The sequence below is a fragment of the Podarcis pityusensis genome, assembly GCF_964106645.2.
Source record: "Podarcis pityusensis genome assembly, chromosome: 14".
NCBI classification, from domain to species: domain Eukaryota; kingdom Metazoa; phylum Chordata; class Lepidosauria; order Squamata; family Lacertidae; genus Podarcis; species Podarcis pityusensis.
Window position 1 is genome coordinate 19570464 of NC_138039.1, and position 18499 is coordinate 19588962.

The 18499-nt window shown below is 46.7% G+C and overlaps 2 protein-coding genes across 6 annotated transcripts in view; one reads left to right on the plus strand and one right to left on the minus strand.

Moving 5' to 3' along the window:
* UBN1 (ubinuclein 1) overlaps positions 1-7751 on the plus strand; it is a 32599-nt gene extending 24848 nt beyond the window's left edge. For all 4 annotated transcript variants that reach the window (XM_080981933.1, XM_080981936.1, XM_080981934.1 and 1 more), the window contains one exon: positions 2657-7751. In XM_080981933.1, coding sequence (XP_080838059.1) covers positions 2657-2709 — 53 coding nt within the window. In that variant the 3' untranslated portion in view covers positions 2710-7751. The remainder of the gene's footprint in view (positions 1-2656) is intronic.
* Positions 6448-18499, minus strand: part of PPL (periplakin) — a 51025-nt gene continuing 38973 nt past the window's right edge. The window contains exons 12-22 of one of the 2 annotated variants that reach the window (XM_080981909.1): positions 18127-18278; positions 17658-17755; positions 16733-16890; positions 15646-15824; positions 14924-15062; positions 13741-13934; positions 12899-13049; positions 12279-12362; positions 12005-12121; positions 11064-11156; positions 6448-10442 (exon numbers count right to left, since the gene is read on the minus strand). In XM_080981909.1, the coding sequence (XP_080838035.1) occupies positions 7782-10442; positions 11064-11156; positions 12005-12121; positions 12279-12362; positions 12899-13049; positions 13741-13934; positions 14924-15062; positions 15646-15824; positions 16733-16890; positions 17658-17755; positions 18127-18278 (4026 nt within the window). In that variant the 3' untranslated portion in view covers positions 6448-7781. Of the gene's footprint in view, positions 10446-11063; positions 11157-12004; positions 12122-12278; positions 12363-12898; positions 13050-13740; positions 13935-14923; positions 15063-15645; positions 15825-16732; positions 16891-17657; positions 17756-18126; positions 18279-18499 lie in introns of both variants that reach the window. The other variant, XM_080981908.1, reaches the window with a different exon arrangement.

Below are 18499 nucleotides of genomic sequence, written 5' to 3' on the forward strand. Positions count from 1 at the left end.
GCTCTAACTGCCAAAGGGGAGCTGGTCTTGACTGATCAGTCCCAAGAGCTGTTGAAAGCCTTGCAGCATTAAGTGGGACGAAGCGTCACAGCTGCACTTTAACCCAGCAGTAAATTGAGTGGTGAGCACTAAACGAGCTAGCGGGGAGCAGAAACAGAGAGGAAAGAAAGAGGGGGAGTTCTTCATGACGGGGAAAGGGAGTAATTAATGTGGAGGTCAATAAAGTAACTTAGGGAGTGGGAGCATAAATTGTTTCATTTGAGAATGATTTCTAAGGAAATGAATGGAGAGGAAGCAAGAAGGTTGGTGTAGGAAGTTCTTCAAGTAGGCTTTAATGTTTTTAGTTGGAAGACAAGGAATTACATTTGTGGGTAGGGAGAGGAAGAAGGAAGCATTAATTCCATTAATAATAGTTCCTTGACATGCTGGTTGTGGCCTCCACCTTACGTATCACTGATATATTTCTTTTTTTAAAAAAGAAAGAAAGAAAGAAAGAAAGAAAGAAAGAAAGAAAGAAATACAAATAAGGTTTCTCTTTTTCTCCCATTCCCATTTTGGCATGTATCCCTTGGAGGATTGGCTGTGGCTCAGTGCAGCCCTCTGCTCGGAAAAGGTTCAGCAACCTGTTTTCTAAAGCCTTGAAACAAGACATGGATGCTCCTGGCTGCACTAGGTGTTTAGAGGAACTATATGGCAGTTGGCAGCCTCTTGTTAAACTTTCAACATAGAAGTCACTTGGGGATGTGTTTTTTTCCCATTTAGGAGGTCGTTTCTGTAGGTTGCCCAATCTCTCTGAAAGTACAGAACATGGTGCCATGGCAACTTGGTTGCTTCTCCTGCCCCCCCTCCCTGCTAATTAATTTATTGCTTGTTTTTATTGCAAAGTTGTTGCTAATAACTTGTGGTGATGCTGCTGCTGCTGCTACTTCTGTTTGTTGCGGAGGGGGGTTGTGCTGCTGTGTTGTGTATCCTAAACGTAATTTTAAATTGCGATGTTTTAATTGATTTGGATCTTGTGGAGAACATAGGAAGCTGCCTTCGTTCACAGTCAGACCATTGGTCTACACTGGCGGGCAGAGGCTCTTCAAAGTTTCAGGAGAAGTTGGTGATTGAGGCTGGAACTTTCTGCATGCAAAGCAGATACCCTGCTAATGAGCTCCAACCCTTCATTCACTGCCTTGGGTATCTGACATGCTCAGAGTGTAAAAATAGCATTTACATTGCTTAGAAACACTTCACTGCATAGTAACAATACTTCAGATAACAGCACAGAGTGCAGTTATTATTAGCTTTTCTTCAAAAGCTCAAAACACTCGGGGTGGCTGAATTTCAGCAAATCCTTAGCCAGGCCTTGAGGAACTTCCTCAAGTAGCAGGGTTGCTACTTTGTTGTTTTTTACTCGGAGTAAAAATATTCCTCTCTTTGAAGACCCACATTCAGGAACCCTTTCCCAAAGGAAATCCACCTCATTGCTTTCCAGTGGCCAGGGGAATAGCATGTATTGGTGCAGGAGCTTTTGAGGTCTCCTGGATGCGATTGGGTGGGTAGATAGCTGAAGCTTTGTAAGCTGACCTTGAGGAAACATTCTTTGGAATATGTTCCAGAGCCGGGGTAGGTGAACTGTGGCCCCCTAGATGTTCCAGGACCCTAACTCCCACCATCCCTGACTATGAGCCTTGCTAGCTGGGGTTGATGAAAATTTGAGTCCAGCAACCTCCATCCCTCCTCCAGAGGATGGGTTTTGCTGTCTTGCTTGAGGTCTACAGGCGGAACTTTGCAAGTGTGCATCACACAGAGTGCTGTGCCAAATAGCAACCTGCAAAGGAGCTGCCACGGGGAGAACTCTCTCTTTTTGCCTCCGCTGCTCTGCTTTTGTCTTAGTCCTACACCTATAGTGCAACATGGTCATAGAATGGACTGTTAGTGCTTGGCACATTTAAATTTTATTTTTTAAAGCATTTATTGAAGAGGGGTTGTAGCCTCCCTGTTGTGTGAAAGGGTTTGCTTTTACTTAGCACAGTATGCCATTCATTCACCTGTATAAGGAGTACAGTGCATTGTACCATCCTGGAACTCTACAGATTTTGTCACCACATTTTGCTGCATGTTTAAGACAAATCATCCATAACTCATCAGTACTAGATTACACCAGTGATGCACTATTGTGAACCAGGCTTACTCACCAACCATACGTGATATCAAGAAGAGTCTTGGGTGTGTTTTTGCCTGCCCGCAAGACCAAGGATGAGAGAGAACTTAGCTAGGGGAACCTAAACCTTTGTTGTGCACATTCATTAGAGCATGGGAACATGGGTACCGTGTTTTCCTTCTTCCCTGATATCCGTCTTCCTCTTCTTTGGTCCCTGCCAAATGCTTGAGAAAGCCTTACTGTCCCATGATGCAGTACAAAGGACAGCAAGGCCCAAGCTGTAATCATTTGAGGATCCAATTCTGTTTACAGAACTTCAGTTTTTCAGTCACAGGTTTTTTTCAGACTGCAGTGATCATCCCTTCCTGTCTGTCAATGTCTCTATTAATTAAACTCTTTAGTAGCTTATGGCTAGTAACACTTGCTAATCATTTGGTAAACTAAATGTTTGGAGCTTCCACTGCTGGGGCGGGGACAGTAATAGTTCTTCTTTTGCATCTCTTTCAGATACATCTCAGCTGCATGGTAAAGGGTCCAGTGTACAGCCACGGAAATTGTGACAGTTCGAAAGTTGAGGACATGACAAGCCCTGATAGGGACTTGCAGAATGAAGCCATGGACGCAAGGTGCCCTTTCTCCCCACCCCCTGTTCCTTTTTGAATGGAGTTGATCTGGAGGTTCCTTCCCTGTTTGGACCAGTCCCTTTCCACAGGGATCTGTGCCTCGCACTAAGAAAGGAAGCACTTAACTGGTGCCGTTCTGGCAGCTGCCCTGGCTTCACATACTTCAGGCACCTGAGTGGGAGGGAGAGATGCAGGCAGGGCTCTAGAAGCTGAGCACGACACCCAAGCCCTTCTTGTCACATACCTCTGAATCCAGTTGTTTCTCACTCCTTGATTTTCCAGTGGACTATGTGAAGGTGTTTGAACATTCCTGCTTTGGGTTTACTTGGCTGGCTTAAGCTAATCAAAGAGTGACAGTCACAAGTGGTTCCCCCCCCCCCCTTTATGGTACCTGTAATAAAGCTATGCTGACGTCAACCAAGAAGACCCACCTTCCTCTGTGGCATCTTTTGTAAAGTCAATCAGCTCATTGGTCTTCTCAGAAGGACAGAGACTTGTGAGGCCTTGAGATGCATTCATGAACATTGGCATTCTGATCTTTTTGTGTTGCTTCTCTGCCTTTTATTTTCTGGTATGGTCAATCCTGCCCTCTTCCCTGCCCTGTCATTACCACTGAATGCATAGGATTGGACAAGTCCCCTTTCTTTCCCAGCATGTCATTGTGTATAGCAAAGCCGTAATTCCAGTGCCTTTTATGGTGGAGCAAGAGTGCAAAACATTTCAAGCTCTTTTTGTGTGGGCTCTCTCTTTTGTTGTTGTTTCCCCCCCTCAAAAATTCTTAGCTGTATTTAAGACGTGTTGGGCTTTATTTGATAAGAGCTTTTTTTTCTGGAGTTATACACTGCTTTCTGGACTTGACCTTGTGGAGTTGCCTAGTGCCAAGCAGAGTACAAAATAGATATTGATCAGTAGGTGTGGAGTATGTGGACCTGAGTTTCCCCAAAAGCAGGGATGGGGAACCTGTAGTCTACCTGAAGATGATGGACTGCAAACCCATCGTTCATGACCATTGGCTACCCTGGTTGGGGCTGATGGGAGTGGGAGGGCCACAGATACACCATCCCTGCCCTAAAGCTGTTTTCCCCGGGCTCAGATTTCAGCAGGTGTTCTGCAAGCAAGGTGAGATCTAGAACTCTACTTTTGCTCTACTGGAGGAAAGAGTTCTGCATACCGGTGCACAGAGACATGGGTGTGTGGAGCTGGCCCTCTGTAGGACTGCTGGGTTGTGGACCATTTGTGGACTATTTGGAGATGCTGTTCTAGCACCAGCATGATAATGGAACCATTGTATTCTGGTGACAGGGCAGTTCCCTCTGAGAACCTTTCCTGTGCAATCACTGGAAATTGGGCTTGACCCTCTTCATTTAAGAGCTTGCTCAGGCTTTGCTAAGAATCTTGGTGGCTAAGCTCTTTTGTGGAGGTCTGGGGAGTAGTGTAGGCTCATCAGGGCCAGCGCCAACCCCACCAGTGCTCTTTGCTGGAAAGTGAAAGTGGTTGTGCATCAGAGCTGTCATAAATACCTTGCTTTGAGGAGGTGACTGACAGCTCAGTTGGTCAGTGGGTAATTTGTGTAAGAGAACCAGGAAGGGGTGGGGGCTGAAGGACTAACTAAACCTTCCCCCTCTTCACTTGACCTTTTTGTCCCAGTATGCTGCTTGCCCTGGGGAGAAAAGAGGTTATGAAACACATTGCCACAAAGAGGGGCACATATGGCAATCCCTTTGGATTGCAGCCTCTTCTGTTCCTGGAAGGCCATAGACCAGGTTCGGTCCAGTGGCTTGCAAACAAAAACTGTTCATAATAAACCACATGGCTCCTCAGGGTACTCCCTTCCCTTCAGAGCCCTACATTGGATGGTTCTTCCTTGGTATCAGAAAGCTCTTGATCCTCTAAGTGGTGTGAGCCCCATTGTTTTTAAAAAAAGAGAAAGAAAATAAATCACAATGAGTTCTGCTTGGATTATGACCAAATTTGGAGCCAACTTCATTCCTTCAACATGCCTGTTTTGAAGTCCAAGTAAATACGGACATAAACCCTAATTAATTTGTACATCTCCCCAACAAAATGAATTGGATTATGTCAAGCTTATTTATGAAAATATTTCCATTATTTCCATGAGAAAGTAAGAATAATAAAAACTCTAGGTTGTAGTAAAAGAGCCAAAGACCAAATGTTAAGGTTGCCAGTTTTGAAGCACAGACATTTGTAATAGATGGGCGTGTTTTTTGTTTTTGCTTTTTCTGGTCAGGCCTCAATCCTGCTGGGTGCTAATTACCTCTTGTGAGAACTGTTTTATCATTTCGACAGGATTGAGGCCTTCTTGAGCTACTTGCAATTCCCCTCTTGTTGCTCTCCCTTGAAAGCTTCTGTTGTCAAAAGCTACCTGTGCATTTGCAGTGGCTGGAGCAGAAACTTCTTGTTTTAGAAAGAAATCTCATGAAGCCTCTTGCCTCAGGGAAATGTTATTTCTTCCCCCTCCTCCTTCCCCGCCTTTTCTTTTGCATTGAACAGTGAGAGAACTTAATCAAACAGAGCCATGGCAGGGCAGGGTCTATCAGCGTTTGGTTGGGACAAGAACAAGAGCACTGGGGTCTCTCTCTCTCTCTCTCTCTCTCTCTCTCTGCCTTGGCTTTGACCCTTTTGGGAGATTTTTGTTTATGGTGGGCATGTGCACCACCAGATGGCACTTAAAAACTTAGAAAAGCAGCTTCTTTGAGTGTGGGAAGAGCTGCAATTTATTTTTGTGTGTGTTGTGGGTGGGTGGGTGGGGGCAGGGGCCTTTCTAGGTAATGAGGAAGATGGAGGAGACGTTTAAAATGGCTAATCTTGTATACAGCAGCTGAATAAAATTGTTTTCCAGTTTCCAAATTGCTGTTTTCATTCTCTTTATTTTCAAAGAAAAGGCAAAGAGGTGACCATAACTCAGTGGCAGAGCAGCCGCTTTGCATGCAGAAAGTCTGTGGGTCAATTCTTGGCATCTCCAAGCAGGGTGGGGAAAAGACTCTTGTCTGGAACCCTGAAAATCTGCTGCTAGTAAGTACCAATAATCCTGAGACAGATAGGTCCAGTAGTCTGTCTCACCATAAGACAGCTTCTCATGTTCCCATACCTGAGACTCTGCCAGTTAGAGTAGATGAGCAAATAGTTTGACCTGTTACAAGGCTGCTTCCTTTGAGCTGTGTTGGGAATGCAGCATGGCTGTTTTGTTTTTTAAGCTTTCCGAAGGCTTAAGAAAATCCTGTCTCTCGTCCCCAAACCATACTGCCAGCCGTCTTGGTATTTATGTGTGGGGCTGCTTGTATTGAATTATTTTAAATTCTGCAGCCTGTGTACATTGTGCACAATTTTATTTTGTTTCTGTTGTCAGGTAGAGGGACTGTGAGCTAGTCAGGCCCTTGGATCCTGGCAGTTCTACTGAGCCTGGAGATTGCACTAGGCCCATGACCTCAGAAAAACTAGCAGCTGAGATGACAGTCTCCATCCTTTTTCTGCACCTGCTTGGATTTGTGTAACACAGCCTGTCTATACAAACTGTGAAAATGCCAACGTTCTCCACTTTATATGTCCTTTTACAAGCAGTGGTGCACATACCAGATGCAGTGAGACGCCCTGCGTATCGTATCTTTTATGTGAACAAATGAAATGGCAAATATTAAATGGGAGGAAATCATCAGGTTAGATTGCTGCAGAGTATTTTTTCATTTATTTGGGTGCATAAATAAAATTTCCCATTCCCTTCTACAATGCATACTTTGAGAATTCATACAGTCAAATAACAACTAAGCAAACACCAGCACAAATATCATAAGTACCCAGTGTTCCATTCTAACCGTGACAATGGAATGAGAGGCACTTTTGGGGATTGTTAACTGCAGCATCCTCTATTTAACCTCCTTTCCTTTTTAAGGACTGGAGCTTCCCTACACAAGTATGACTTGAAAGATAAGCAGGTCACTCTAAACATACACACACATATCGTTTACTGTCTCAGTTACACAATGATAATCACTATCTTGGACTACGTACTAGAGTCTGACAGTTTATTATGTAGAAAGGAGTTGCACTGTGCTTAAGTGTCATCTTATGCTGAAGCTTCTACAAACGTATTCAATGACAGCATAGCATTGAACAGCATCTGCCTTTAGACTGCTATTCTTCGCAGTAGCTGGTTACTGGGTCTCCACTGGTGAGTTTATTCTTCCTTTGGCTTTATTAGTATTGTCTTTAAATAACATCCAGGAGTGAAAACCAGTTCCTGCGGTAACAATATATGCATATAGTACTTTAGAGTGCTCAGAGAGTTTCACATAAACTCAGCTGTCCTTACAACAGCCCTGTAAGATAATGCTAGTGTTTCTCCACACATTGCAGAGATGAGGGTTAGTCAATGTTGATGCCTTCCTGAAGTTGTTGAACTACAGCTCCCATTATCGCTGGCTATTGGCCATGCTGGTGGGGAGTTGGGAGTTCAACAACATCTGAAGTGCACTAGATTTGCTACTCCTGGGTGAAGGGGCTTAGGGGGGAAATGGCTCACCAAATGAGTTCAAGATTAAGTTGAGATTCAGGTGGGATTTCACAAGTGTTCAGCTATCACTCTTAACTACTTCACTAAGGGAATGTGTTGGTAGAGACCACATGAGCTTGGAAAGCCAAGCTGGAGAGCTCTCATTCAAAAATAGCATTGGGTAATCATTTGATTTCTACCCACTCCCTGCCACCCCAGTGCACAGAGGGCCACTGACTGGCGGGGACAAAAGTAACATGCAACTTTGGCAAATTGGAGCATTGGCCTGGGGTGGCAAGTCATAAATATTTTTGATAAAAGCAAGTAAGTGCAGCTTAAAAGCACCCTAACGTTGGAGAGCAGGCACTAGGTTTGGGGAATATACACCTATTGGAAGCAACAGGTAGTAGATGTCCAAGTTTGTAACATTCGGTACAGCTCTAGACCAGCTGCTTAAGAATAGTTCTTTTTTTTTTAAAAAAAAACATCTCTCTTGAAGCAGCTATTTCTGTCCAGACACCAAGACAGCCAGCTCCTGGATGGACAACTCCTTGTTGAGGTAACTGTCGTACTGAGCCATGGTTAACCTTCCATTCTTCAAGGCATCTTCAATTGAGAACTTCTTCCCTGACTTCCTGTCAAGGATTACTGAAGATTCGCCACTTGGCCCTTTCATTGTGATCTCTTCCCAGTCGCATTCTTGGCTCTTCAATTTGACATACAAGCTCCACTCAATAAGCCCGAACCTGTGAGCTTCTTCTGGTGACATCTCTTTCCCAGTGTCTGGATCAATGACCACAATGGAACGTCTCAAGTGATTTTCTCTCTGCTCCCTCTTGATAGCTACTGTCTGAAGACGGTTTTGAAGCTGTTCAATCTCGTTGTCTTTGTCTTGAGATAACCTCTTCAGATCATCCAGCTCTCTCTCCAAAGCCTGGAACCGGGAGTCTAGGTTCACGCCGCTGTCCACCTGTGACATGTTTCTTAAATCCCGGGTTTCTGTTACTGTGAGTTCAATCTCCGATTGCAACCTCCGCATCTCCAACAAAAGGTTCTGCTTTTCCAGATGCAGCTTGTGGTTTTCCTCCCTCAAAAAGTCCAGCTCCTTGGAAGACTTGGAGTTGTTGAATTCCACTTCTGACAACTTGGCCTCTAGCCTGTTGATGTCCGTGTCTAGTTCCATCTTCCGCCGGCTTTCCTCCTCCAGGTTGTTCTTCAGCTTCTGAATCTCGTATTCAGTGTCTCCTTTCTCCACTTGGATGCTCTCAGAGAAGACTACTTTCTCCTTGACTTCCATCTTTTCCAGTGCCTGCAGTTTCTTCTGCAGGGCTTCCAACTCGGCCTGCAGGACTTGCCTCCTATGTTTTTCTTCCTCCAGCTCCAGCTTAAGCAGAGCATGCTCTTTCTCCTGCTGCGGATCTTGTTGGAGGATCACCTTCTGTTTCACGGTGACTCTCTCTGTTGTCTCCTTCACCTGCTCCTCCAGCTCGCTCAGCCTGATCTTCAGCCTCTGCACCTCCAGCTCTGCCTCCCGCCGTGCCTGCCTCTCTTTCTCCAGCTCATCCAGCTGGCGCTCCAGCTCCGACCTCCTCCGCTGCAGCTTGCGCATTTCGTTTCGGAGTGAGTCAATCTGCTGCAGCTCATTCTCTATGCTCTGTGAGAAGGAGCTGACCTCTGCTTTCAAAGCAGGGTCCTGCTCCAGTTTTACCACTTCCTGCTGCACCACCTTCTCCCTCACTTGAGAGAGTTCCTCCTCCTTCTGTCTGATCTTCTCATCCTGCAACTTCCTCTCCCTTTCCAGGTCCAGGTGCTTCTTCTGCTCTTCAGCCAGCTGAGCTCTCAGGGACTCCACTTCTTCTCTGGTTTGGGGGTCTTCCCGGTACTGCAGCACCTCCTGCACTACTTCCTTCGTCTGGACTTGAGGCTTGGCATCTTTCAGGGTCTGAATTTCTTGCTTCAGCTGATAGATCTCAAGATCCGCCCTCTCAATTGCTCTGGTCCGGTCCACAATCTCGTCCCTGAGAGACTGAAGCTCCATCTCAGTCTCTGGGTCAGCCTTGTATTTTATAACCTCCTTGATAACCTCTTGCACTTCCACCAGGGGCCCTCTTTTCTTCAGGGCAGCCAGCTCATTCTGACAAGTTTTCAGCTGCTCTTCCCCACCCCGGTATCTCCTTTCCTGCTCCACCAGTTCTAGGCGAAGGTTAGCCACTTCGTTTTCAGCCTTGGGGTCTGGACGGACAATCTCCCGGACTTTCTCCTGGACAATCACTTTGGCATTCTCCTCTTCCAGAGCCTGGATTTGCCTGAGTAGCTCTGCTTTCTCCCTTTCATTGGAGCGGCCTTTGGCCTTCTCGTCTTCATACTGCCGTCGCAGCTCGCTCACTTCCCTTTCTGTTGCTAGGTCCTTCTCCACTTTCAGCACCTCCTTGACAGTGATCTTGCCCTCGGCCATCGCCCGCTCTTTCTCCAGCCGCTTCAGTTTGTCTTGCAAGAAGCGAAGCTCTTCCTCTTGCTGCTTCCGCAGTGTACTCTCCCTGTGTTTGTTCTCCTGCAGCTGCTGATACTCTGTCTCCAGCTGGGGGTCGTTCTGCAGCTTCACTACTTCTTTTTCCATCACTTTCTCCTGCTCCTTGTTCTTTTCATTGGAAAGAGCATCCACCTGGTGGCGCAGGAGAGCCATCTCATTCTGACGGTTCCCTTCCTGCCTCTTGAGATCCTCCAGCTCTTCTTTCAACTTCAGGATTTCCTCTGCCTGTGCCTTATCCGGCTCAATACGGAGGACTTCCTTGACCACATACTCCTGCCCACCTTCCCTCCTCTCATGCTCCAGGGTTCGCAGCTTGAGTTTCAGGACCTCCAGTTCATCATGCAAGTTTTGGTTCTTGCGTTGTTCTTCTGCCAGGTTCTGTTGCATCTTGTGAAAACTCTCATCGAGTGCTGGGTCAGGCACTTTCTTCAACACTTCCTTCTTGACCACGGTCTCCTGTGGCTTCTGGTTCTGCAGGAGGAGGATGTTCTCCTGGATGACCTTGATCTCTGCCTCCAGCTGCTGTCGGCGCTGGCTCTCATCGTCCAGCTCCTTCCTTAACTTCCAGACTTCCTCAAGCGGCCTTTCAAACGTGTTGGTCTGAGCAGACTCCTGCATCACCTGGACCTCTGGCTGCTGCCAAAAAAGAAAAAAAAATGATGAGTTGCTATAGCTGGAGCATCATTTTTCATTCCCTCCACCCTCTAATCAAAGACAAATGTTGCCAGATAGGAACTCTCTTCAAAGCTGCTAGCATCCTATGCATGTTACTTCTGAGTCTGGCTGTCTTTGAAGGAGCTGCTTCCCAAGTACAGGGCTGGGGAACCTCTAGCCCTTGAGATGTTGCTGGAGTCCCAACTCCCACCCTCCCATGCCATATTAGCTGGGGCTGATGGGTACTGAGAGCCAGTCTTAAGCTACAATCGTAATTAGAAATCCCACTATATTCAGTAAGTGTGTGTAGGATTGCAGCCTTAGTCTGCCACCCCCTCTTTTTCAAAACCCTCGCTGGCATGTTCTGTTAAGTGATGATGGAATCCTTCCCTGCCATCTGCATGGGCATATTCTCATTAAAAATTGGCATGCAGAGTTGGGATGTTTTCTCACAAAACAGCTCTGTAACTTGCAGCCAGCTAGGTTTCTCTGCCTAAGTCTGCACCCCAGCCTATGTGCATCTTCTTCCTCTTTCCAGAGTTCTGCCTAAGTAGGTAGAACAGAGAGAAGCAAATTAAAGCCTAAGCTTCTCACACTCACTTGTCTCAAGAGATTCTGGGCAAACTCCAGGTTCTGCAGCCTCTGCTTATTTACAGCATTCACCTCCGTGAACTTTGCAGCCAGGAGAGCTTCCTAAGAATGGAAAAAAGAAATGAGGTTAACAAAAGGTATTAAGAACATAAGAAGAGCCATGCTGGATCAGGCCAATGGGCCATCTACTCTTATATTCCTGTTCTTAGAATAGCTAAACCAGATGCCTATGGGAAGCCCATAAGCAGGACCTGAGCTCTGCAGGAACCAATTTTCAGGCTAGATAAAAGAAGCTGACAACCTCCTTCCATGCTTCTGGGGAGTTGGCAACTGTGGCCATTGATGAGGTTTTGGACAAGGGAGGAAGCATTCAGAGGGGTATTTCTGCAGTCAAGCAAGTTTTGGTTGATGCACCGCCCAACAAGGCCTCTGGGCACCCAGGAGAGATCAGTGTCTTCCACCTAGTGCCTCTCAGCCTTGATCATTCCCCATCAAATTTATGACATCGAGGCCTAGTCATGCAGTGGAGTCAGGACATCCTTCCTTTGTCGGAAGCGACACTGGTTCTGGTTTGGCAGAGCTGAGGCAAGAACGCAAACTGTTGAGACAAATCCAAGAATGGACCCAAGATGGTGTCAAGCCACAGAGCCAACTGCTGTTTCCTTCAGGGTGAACATAGCACATTCATAAATCTTCTTTGTATGGAGCCAGACCACAGGTACATCTAGTGAAGTATTGCCTATGCTGACTCACAGTGGCGCCCCAGGGTTTCAGGCAGGGTTCTCTCCTAGCCCTATCAGGCAATATCAGGGATTGAACCTGGGGGCTTCTGCATGCAAAGCAGACACTTGGCCACTGAGCTATGGACTTTCAACATGAAAAATATTGAGATACTGTCTAGAGGAGCCACTTAGACTGTGGCAGAGGGCTTGTCAAATACCAGCAAGTACCTCTTCTTTCACTTTAGCAGCTGGAGACTGGATTCTGGGTCTCTTACTCATGAAGCCATTGCGACCATTTTCCAGGTCAAGGATGGATCTCAGCTTCTCTGCTTCAAGTTCGTAGTCCTGCAGAGTGGAGGGAGATGAAAATCTACTTACAGAGAACCCGTCACAGCTCCATAGTACATCTCCTCTGCGATGGGGTTGTTTTCTTCCTGTAAGCAACCCTTTTAGCCACACAGGCTGCTGCTTCTCTGAGCCACCCCCATCCCGCCATCCTCACCTTCACTGCCTGCTGATACTGTTGAGCCTCGGCGGAAACTTTCTGAACATCTTGCTCTTTGCTGGCAATTTCCCCCAGCAGGGCCTGCAAAAACAGATCAAGCAGAAAACGTGAAACAGCAAGAAGCCAATGGCTATACCGTCTTTTAGATCAGGATAGCTAATGTGGTCCTACTAGATGTTTCTGGGTTACATCTCCCATTATCTCTGGTCTCATCAGGTCTTCCCAGAGCAGTCGGGTTGCCATAAGGCAGATGGGCCGCTGGGCAGCAAGTTTGGGGGTGGGGAGAAGAAGACAACACAGATGAGAGTCTCCACAAGTTTAATTGGGGCTGTTAAACTCTGTGAAAACCCTGATTATGCATGCAGCTGGAAGCAGCAGGGTGTGGGAAGGAGATGATGCAGACCATGTTCTCTACCTGCATCATTTAAAACCCTAATTAAACATTAGGGCTGTGCAAGACCCCTGATTTCATTTGGGGTCCAGTCCAGATCAGAGCCAGATTAGGATCACAGTCCTACTGCATAATCAGCTTATCACAGGGTGCAAGGGAATCAGACAAGAAAGCTGGATGAACTCTGAAGCTCCTTCCAACTCTTACGATTCTCTTCTATGATTACCTGTTGGTTCTTCAGCTTGGTTTCCACTTGAGTGACATTGTCGGTTTCTTGAGGCTCATAGTTGGGCACGTTACAAAGGAACTGGTTCAGGTTGTTGTAGCCATTGCGATAGTTGGAGTAGGACAATTTTGCTTTCTGCAACATCTGAGATCTGTGAAGGGAAGCCGAACAATACTTGCTTGGGATGGACATTAGCAGAAATGTCACAGCGCCATTAACTGTAACACCCTAGACCAATTGTTCCCAATTGGTGGTCCGTGGATCACAGGGGTCCATGGTATATACACCAGTCAACTGTCCAGGATATCACATGGGGGGTATGCTCTCGTGTGAGACTGTGGCACCCAAAAACACACAGGTCATGTGACTTGTGCAGGACTGCGGCCTGGAAGTCATGCACCCCAGTCTTGCACTGGAACATGTTGAAGGGTTCACATAACAAAAACTACCAGAGAGATATAGCAACATTTTCAAAAGGAGTCAGTGGCTTGGCTTTTGACAAACAGGGGGTCTGCAGTACTTAGCTAATTGGGAACCACTGCCCTAGTCTAAACTAGGCTAAATATATGATGAATTTGGATGAACTCTCCCATTTTATAGCAAAAAAAGTACATTTATCTGCTTCCTTTAATGCAGCTCTTGGCTGCAGCTCCCATTTGTATGTATTAACCACCATCCATTTTGAGAGCCTCCAGGGATGGGGAGTACGCAGACAGCTAAAACGTCCTCTGCAAGATAACCTGGTGACACAGGGCTGGGGAAAGAGGGGTTTGGACATTCCTTCTCCTGCTTCTATTGCCAGTGCTTCATTCACCCCCTCTTTCTTTCGCTCAGAGCCTGACCTGTGATCTATTTGCTTGTTGAGGTTGCCGAACCGCTGGTTGAGCTTATGGAGTTCAGCTTCCTGGCGCTCGATGTCCGGGCAGTGCTCTTGGAACTGGCTGGCCAGGGCATTGGAGCATTTCTTGGCTTTCTGCAGATCCTGCTCTGCCACGCTCAGCAAAGGCTGGTGGGCTTGCAATTCAGAACCCAGTGCCTGGAGAAAAGTTGGGGGGGGGGATGGATAATCAAGTGTTTTAAAAGATGTTAACATTTTTACCCTACCTTTCTAGGACAGCCTCACAAAGATTTAAATGTGTGACAGTACAAATGAAAACACAAGCCTCAACAATAAGACAAAAAGCAAGAAAGCAGCATCATACAAATTTGCCAGGAGCCAGCAAATGACATGATGTCATCCCAAGTTCTATGTAAAAAAACACCCACCAGGTTTAAAGCAGGGTGGAGTCTTAGGAGCCCATTTAAAAGCAGGCAAAGAGGTTTTAATTGTATGGATTTTATGTCCTGGCAGTCCCAGTTCTTCGTGGGGACAGGACTAAGTAACCCTGGCAGCAGCCGTATGGAATTTCATCAAGCCCTGTTGGGGTTGGGGGCTCTCTCTATGTTCACTGAAGGTACAGGATAGCAAGGAACCCCATGGGCTAGCCACTCAGCCTGTGTGTGGCTGGATCGTGCTGTTTTAGAGTGTTTAAAGCAAATGTGTGGCACCTATAGCCCTCCAGATGTTGTTGAACTACAATTCCCATCATCCCTCACCATTGGCCTAGCTTGCTGTAGTTTAGCAACATTTGAAGGCCCGTAAGCCCCCCAGCCCTAGTTTAAAGAAAAAAGAAAGGGGAACAGAGGCAGTGTGCAACCCTAGAAGTCCTACTTTGGACTGTGTTTTAAACCTGCAGGCTAGAACCCACTAGATTGTGGATTCTGAAGCGGGCCAGTGATCCAGTTCAGGTCATGATTCCACCCAGATTGGATCAGGTGAATCCACTTTGGAATCTGAGCCAGGTGGATTCCTCCTCCATCTCTTATCACAGCTGAAGCGGACCCCCTCTCCCTTGTCCCTTCAGCCAGAGATGGGACAATAGGATGACCTCAGAAACCGTACTGACTGGCGACTGTCTGGATACATTTGGGCCGTTTAGCAGCACTGCCTTAGTTTTGAAAGCCCCACTGCAAGTGAGGACTCACCAGCAGCTCTTCTCTCTTGCGCTCCAGGGCACCTGTGTCCTCAGGAATAGTGTCCTCAATGGCCAACTTGTTCTCATAGCCAGAAATCAGATCCCTCCCTTGCTGCAGACTCTTCTCAAGGCGATTGGCAACATCCACTCTGTACAAGACAGACAAAAGCAGCACTTCAAATAAACAAAGCTTTACAGACATGGATACTCCTTCAGGCAGAAGAAGCAGACAGGGTTCTGTGCACATGGATGGATGCTATGATTTCGCAGGAGCACAAAATATCTGCAGTGTGTGGTATTAGGCAAAGGAGTTGGCGTCTGGAAAACCTCGCCTTTTGTCTAGTGTTCATGGTTGCAATGCATTGTAAGCTATTGCAGATATTGCCTCAGCAGCCAGAGAGATGGCTGAAAAAGATTTTTAATGGGTTGGGTGGGCTCCTTCCAGGCCCTGCATACTGGCCGTCCCCCATGACCAGCAAAGCCAGAATAAATTATGCAAAATAAGAAATATGCTAATTTCCTTTTCATGATTTATGCAGGTTGCATGCAGAGCAGGTGTTCTACTACTGAGTGGCAGCTCATCCTCCAAAAGCAGGTGCACCATATGGAGGTGCTTACCAAGAGCTCAAACAGGTGAGCCAAGCCACCAAAAGGACCCAAAGACCTAGAGCAGGTGGTGAAATTTCATGTTCCCTTTCCAAACAGACTCAGAGAAGCTGTACAGACACCTACTTCTCCTGAGCGGCGCCAAGCAGTTGGATGACGTGGTTGTATTTGTTGTTTGTCTCTTCTGCCTTGTTCTTTAGCAGGGAGGCACTTCCTGTGTCTGGCACGGACTCTATGAAGGTTTCACACTCCTGGATCCTGCGTGCTTTCTCGGGTTCAATACGCCGGACCTCATTGGTGATGTTCTGCAAAAGGGAGAGAGGTGGGCAGCAGATGAGCAGGCGAGCATGGCACTGCCCCTCTGCTGTCTGTCCCAGGAGCAGCTGAGTTCTTGAGCCAAAATCCTCCTGGGCTGTAAAGTAGGGGGGAGATGGGTCCATAACTCTGGACACAACTCATAGCATCCTGCCCGGCTCAATATTAGGGATGGGAGGAACTCAGTTTGAGCACTCAATTTCTCTCTTTTTAAATCTTAAATACAGTTCCTCACATTTCGGCAGTAATTTGAGATTAAAAAAGAAATTCTCATGAAAACTCTTCAGCATTTTGGTGCAGTGGTGAGGATTTCCTACAAGATCTTTCACAAGCCAAAGGCCAAGCAGCCCTTTCCCAACAGCCTTTGATCCTTTCTTCCACTAGCCTGCTTTCAGCCATGTATGGTTGAAATCGCGCAAGTCAAATGCATGTAAGATGCAGCTTCACTGTTTTCTCCACCTGTGGGTTTCATCACTATTGAGAAGAAAGATTCTATAAAGTCTTAGATCCAGCATCCTGTTCCCACCGCGAACAACCAGCTGTCCTTGGGAAGCCAACAAGCAGGACCTGGGTGCAATAGCACCCTCCCCCCTTGCGATTCACTGGTATTCATAGTCATCCTCCCTCCAGCCGTGGAAGGAGAACATAGCTTTGTCTTCCCCCATGAATTTGTCCAACCCTCTTTAAAAGCTGCCCATGTTAGTGGCAATCACTACATCTTGTGGGAATGAAGGCTGCACCTCTTCCTCCCATGCCACGTTCCTATCTTAAGGGCAGGTTTCTATATGCATTCAACAATGATATCCCCCTTACCTGTGATTTACAATGGCATGAGCAACCAATTGCCATTCCATCAACTCACTGCAGAATAGCATTGGGGGAGAGAGAGAGACTTTACCTTAAGATCCTTGGATCGCTCCGCACTGTCCTGCACTGCCCGGCTTTGCTCTAGCGGCGGCCGCAGGTTTGCAGTGATGGCTTTCTCTTGCTTATCCAACTCACTGTTCACTTTCTCCAGCCCCGCCAGCAGCTGTCGCCCCTGGACTGATGCTGCATCTGAGGCGAAAAACAACAACAGCAGGTGGAGCAGAAGGTTTTATGTTTGGATCCCTGGTCAGCAAGTACATTTGCTGGGAGAAGTGGAGAAATAGTGGCTAAGGCCCTTAGACTATCCCAACAAGGGGCATTCTCACAAACTGTGCTGCTAAGGAGGCTAATATTATGGTGTCACTTTTCTAACAAATTTCAAAGCGGTACGGTACAATCCCATCTTACCCACATTTAACTTGTGCGATTTCAGCCTCATGTGGCTGAATGCCAGCTGGTTGAAATTGTGCCAATTAAAGGCACACAATGTGCACTTTTAAACTCTCTGCCTTGCTTATTGGGCAAGGCCTGCTCACCAAGCCAGCTCCGGAAAAGTAAGGGTGGTCATGTGGGGGTGGTTTGATCATAAGCACTTTTGGGTATATGCAGAACCCTTGGAACTGAACCCCTGCATAAGATGCAGTCATATTGAATTCACATTTCCCCCGAATCACACCAAAATGTATCTTCTGCATGGAAAGCACAGATTCTGCTACTGAACTCTGACCCTCCACACAACCATATTAATAAAGAGATCTCTGCACATACATTTGCATAATATACAGTAAATAGATCACAGAATTCTAATTCAGGTTTCCAGAATTGCAGCATTTTTCGGTGCATGGTATGCATAGCTGCTGAATTTGAACTCATTCACTGCTTGTGATGAACTAATGGCCCTTTTATTTTAAATGTGGAACTCAAGCATTCCCCCAGGCATGGTGTGGGACACCTACCTCCAATGCTGTCTGCCTTCAGCCCATCATATCGCTGCTGCAGAAGGCCCTTGGTGCCAGCTATCTTCTGTTTCACGCTCTGATACTGACCGGTGATGCTGTGGGACAAGAAGAGATTGAGCCAGTTGCGCAAATAGTCGGGAATACGAAGCACTTCCATGCTTAAAATAGACAAAAGGAAGGCCTCTGTCTGAACCATCAAAGGACTGCTTGGCACTGGCATCATTACTGCTACTATTAAGACAATTTATGAGTTGCTTAACATAGAAGAAGCCTCCTTAAAATAATTAAAAACATGAAGCATGGCATAAAATGTGGAGGAAAGGAAGAACAATGCATTACAACAAAAACCCAGCAATAAGCTGCAAAACAAACAGAAGCAAAACAGACCAACGATAGACAGCAACTTCGTCCTAATCTGTCAAATGGCTGGTTCGTGTCAACACAATCTGGATCAGGGAGCACTTACTTGTCAGCGTGAGCCAGTGATTCAGGATCTGTCGGGGGGATCATGAAGCAGACACCAGGGGCGCTGATTGCATTTCCTGCGCTGTCGGTAACTTCCCAGATGTCACCACTGTTCTTGTGCAGGGTGTATCTGGCTCCACGAGAGATCTGGCACTGGGGTAGAAAGAGTTCAGGATAAGCAGTCGTATCATTTCTCCCACCCCCCAGTAGTCCCAGGAGCGCATGCTTTGCCGTGGTACCACTGGTTAAAAGGGGGTCTTTTAGCCAGTGGCTGGAAAGACCTCTCCCTGAGACCAGACAAACACTGACAGTCAGAGGAAACAAAACTTGGCTCTACAGATGAAAGGGCTGGTTCAAAGGTTGGGAACCTGCAG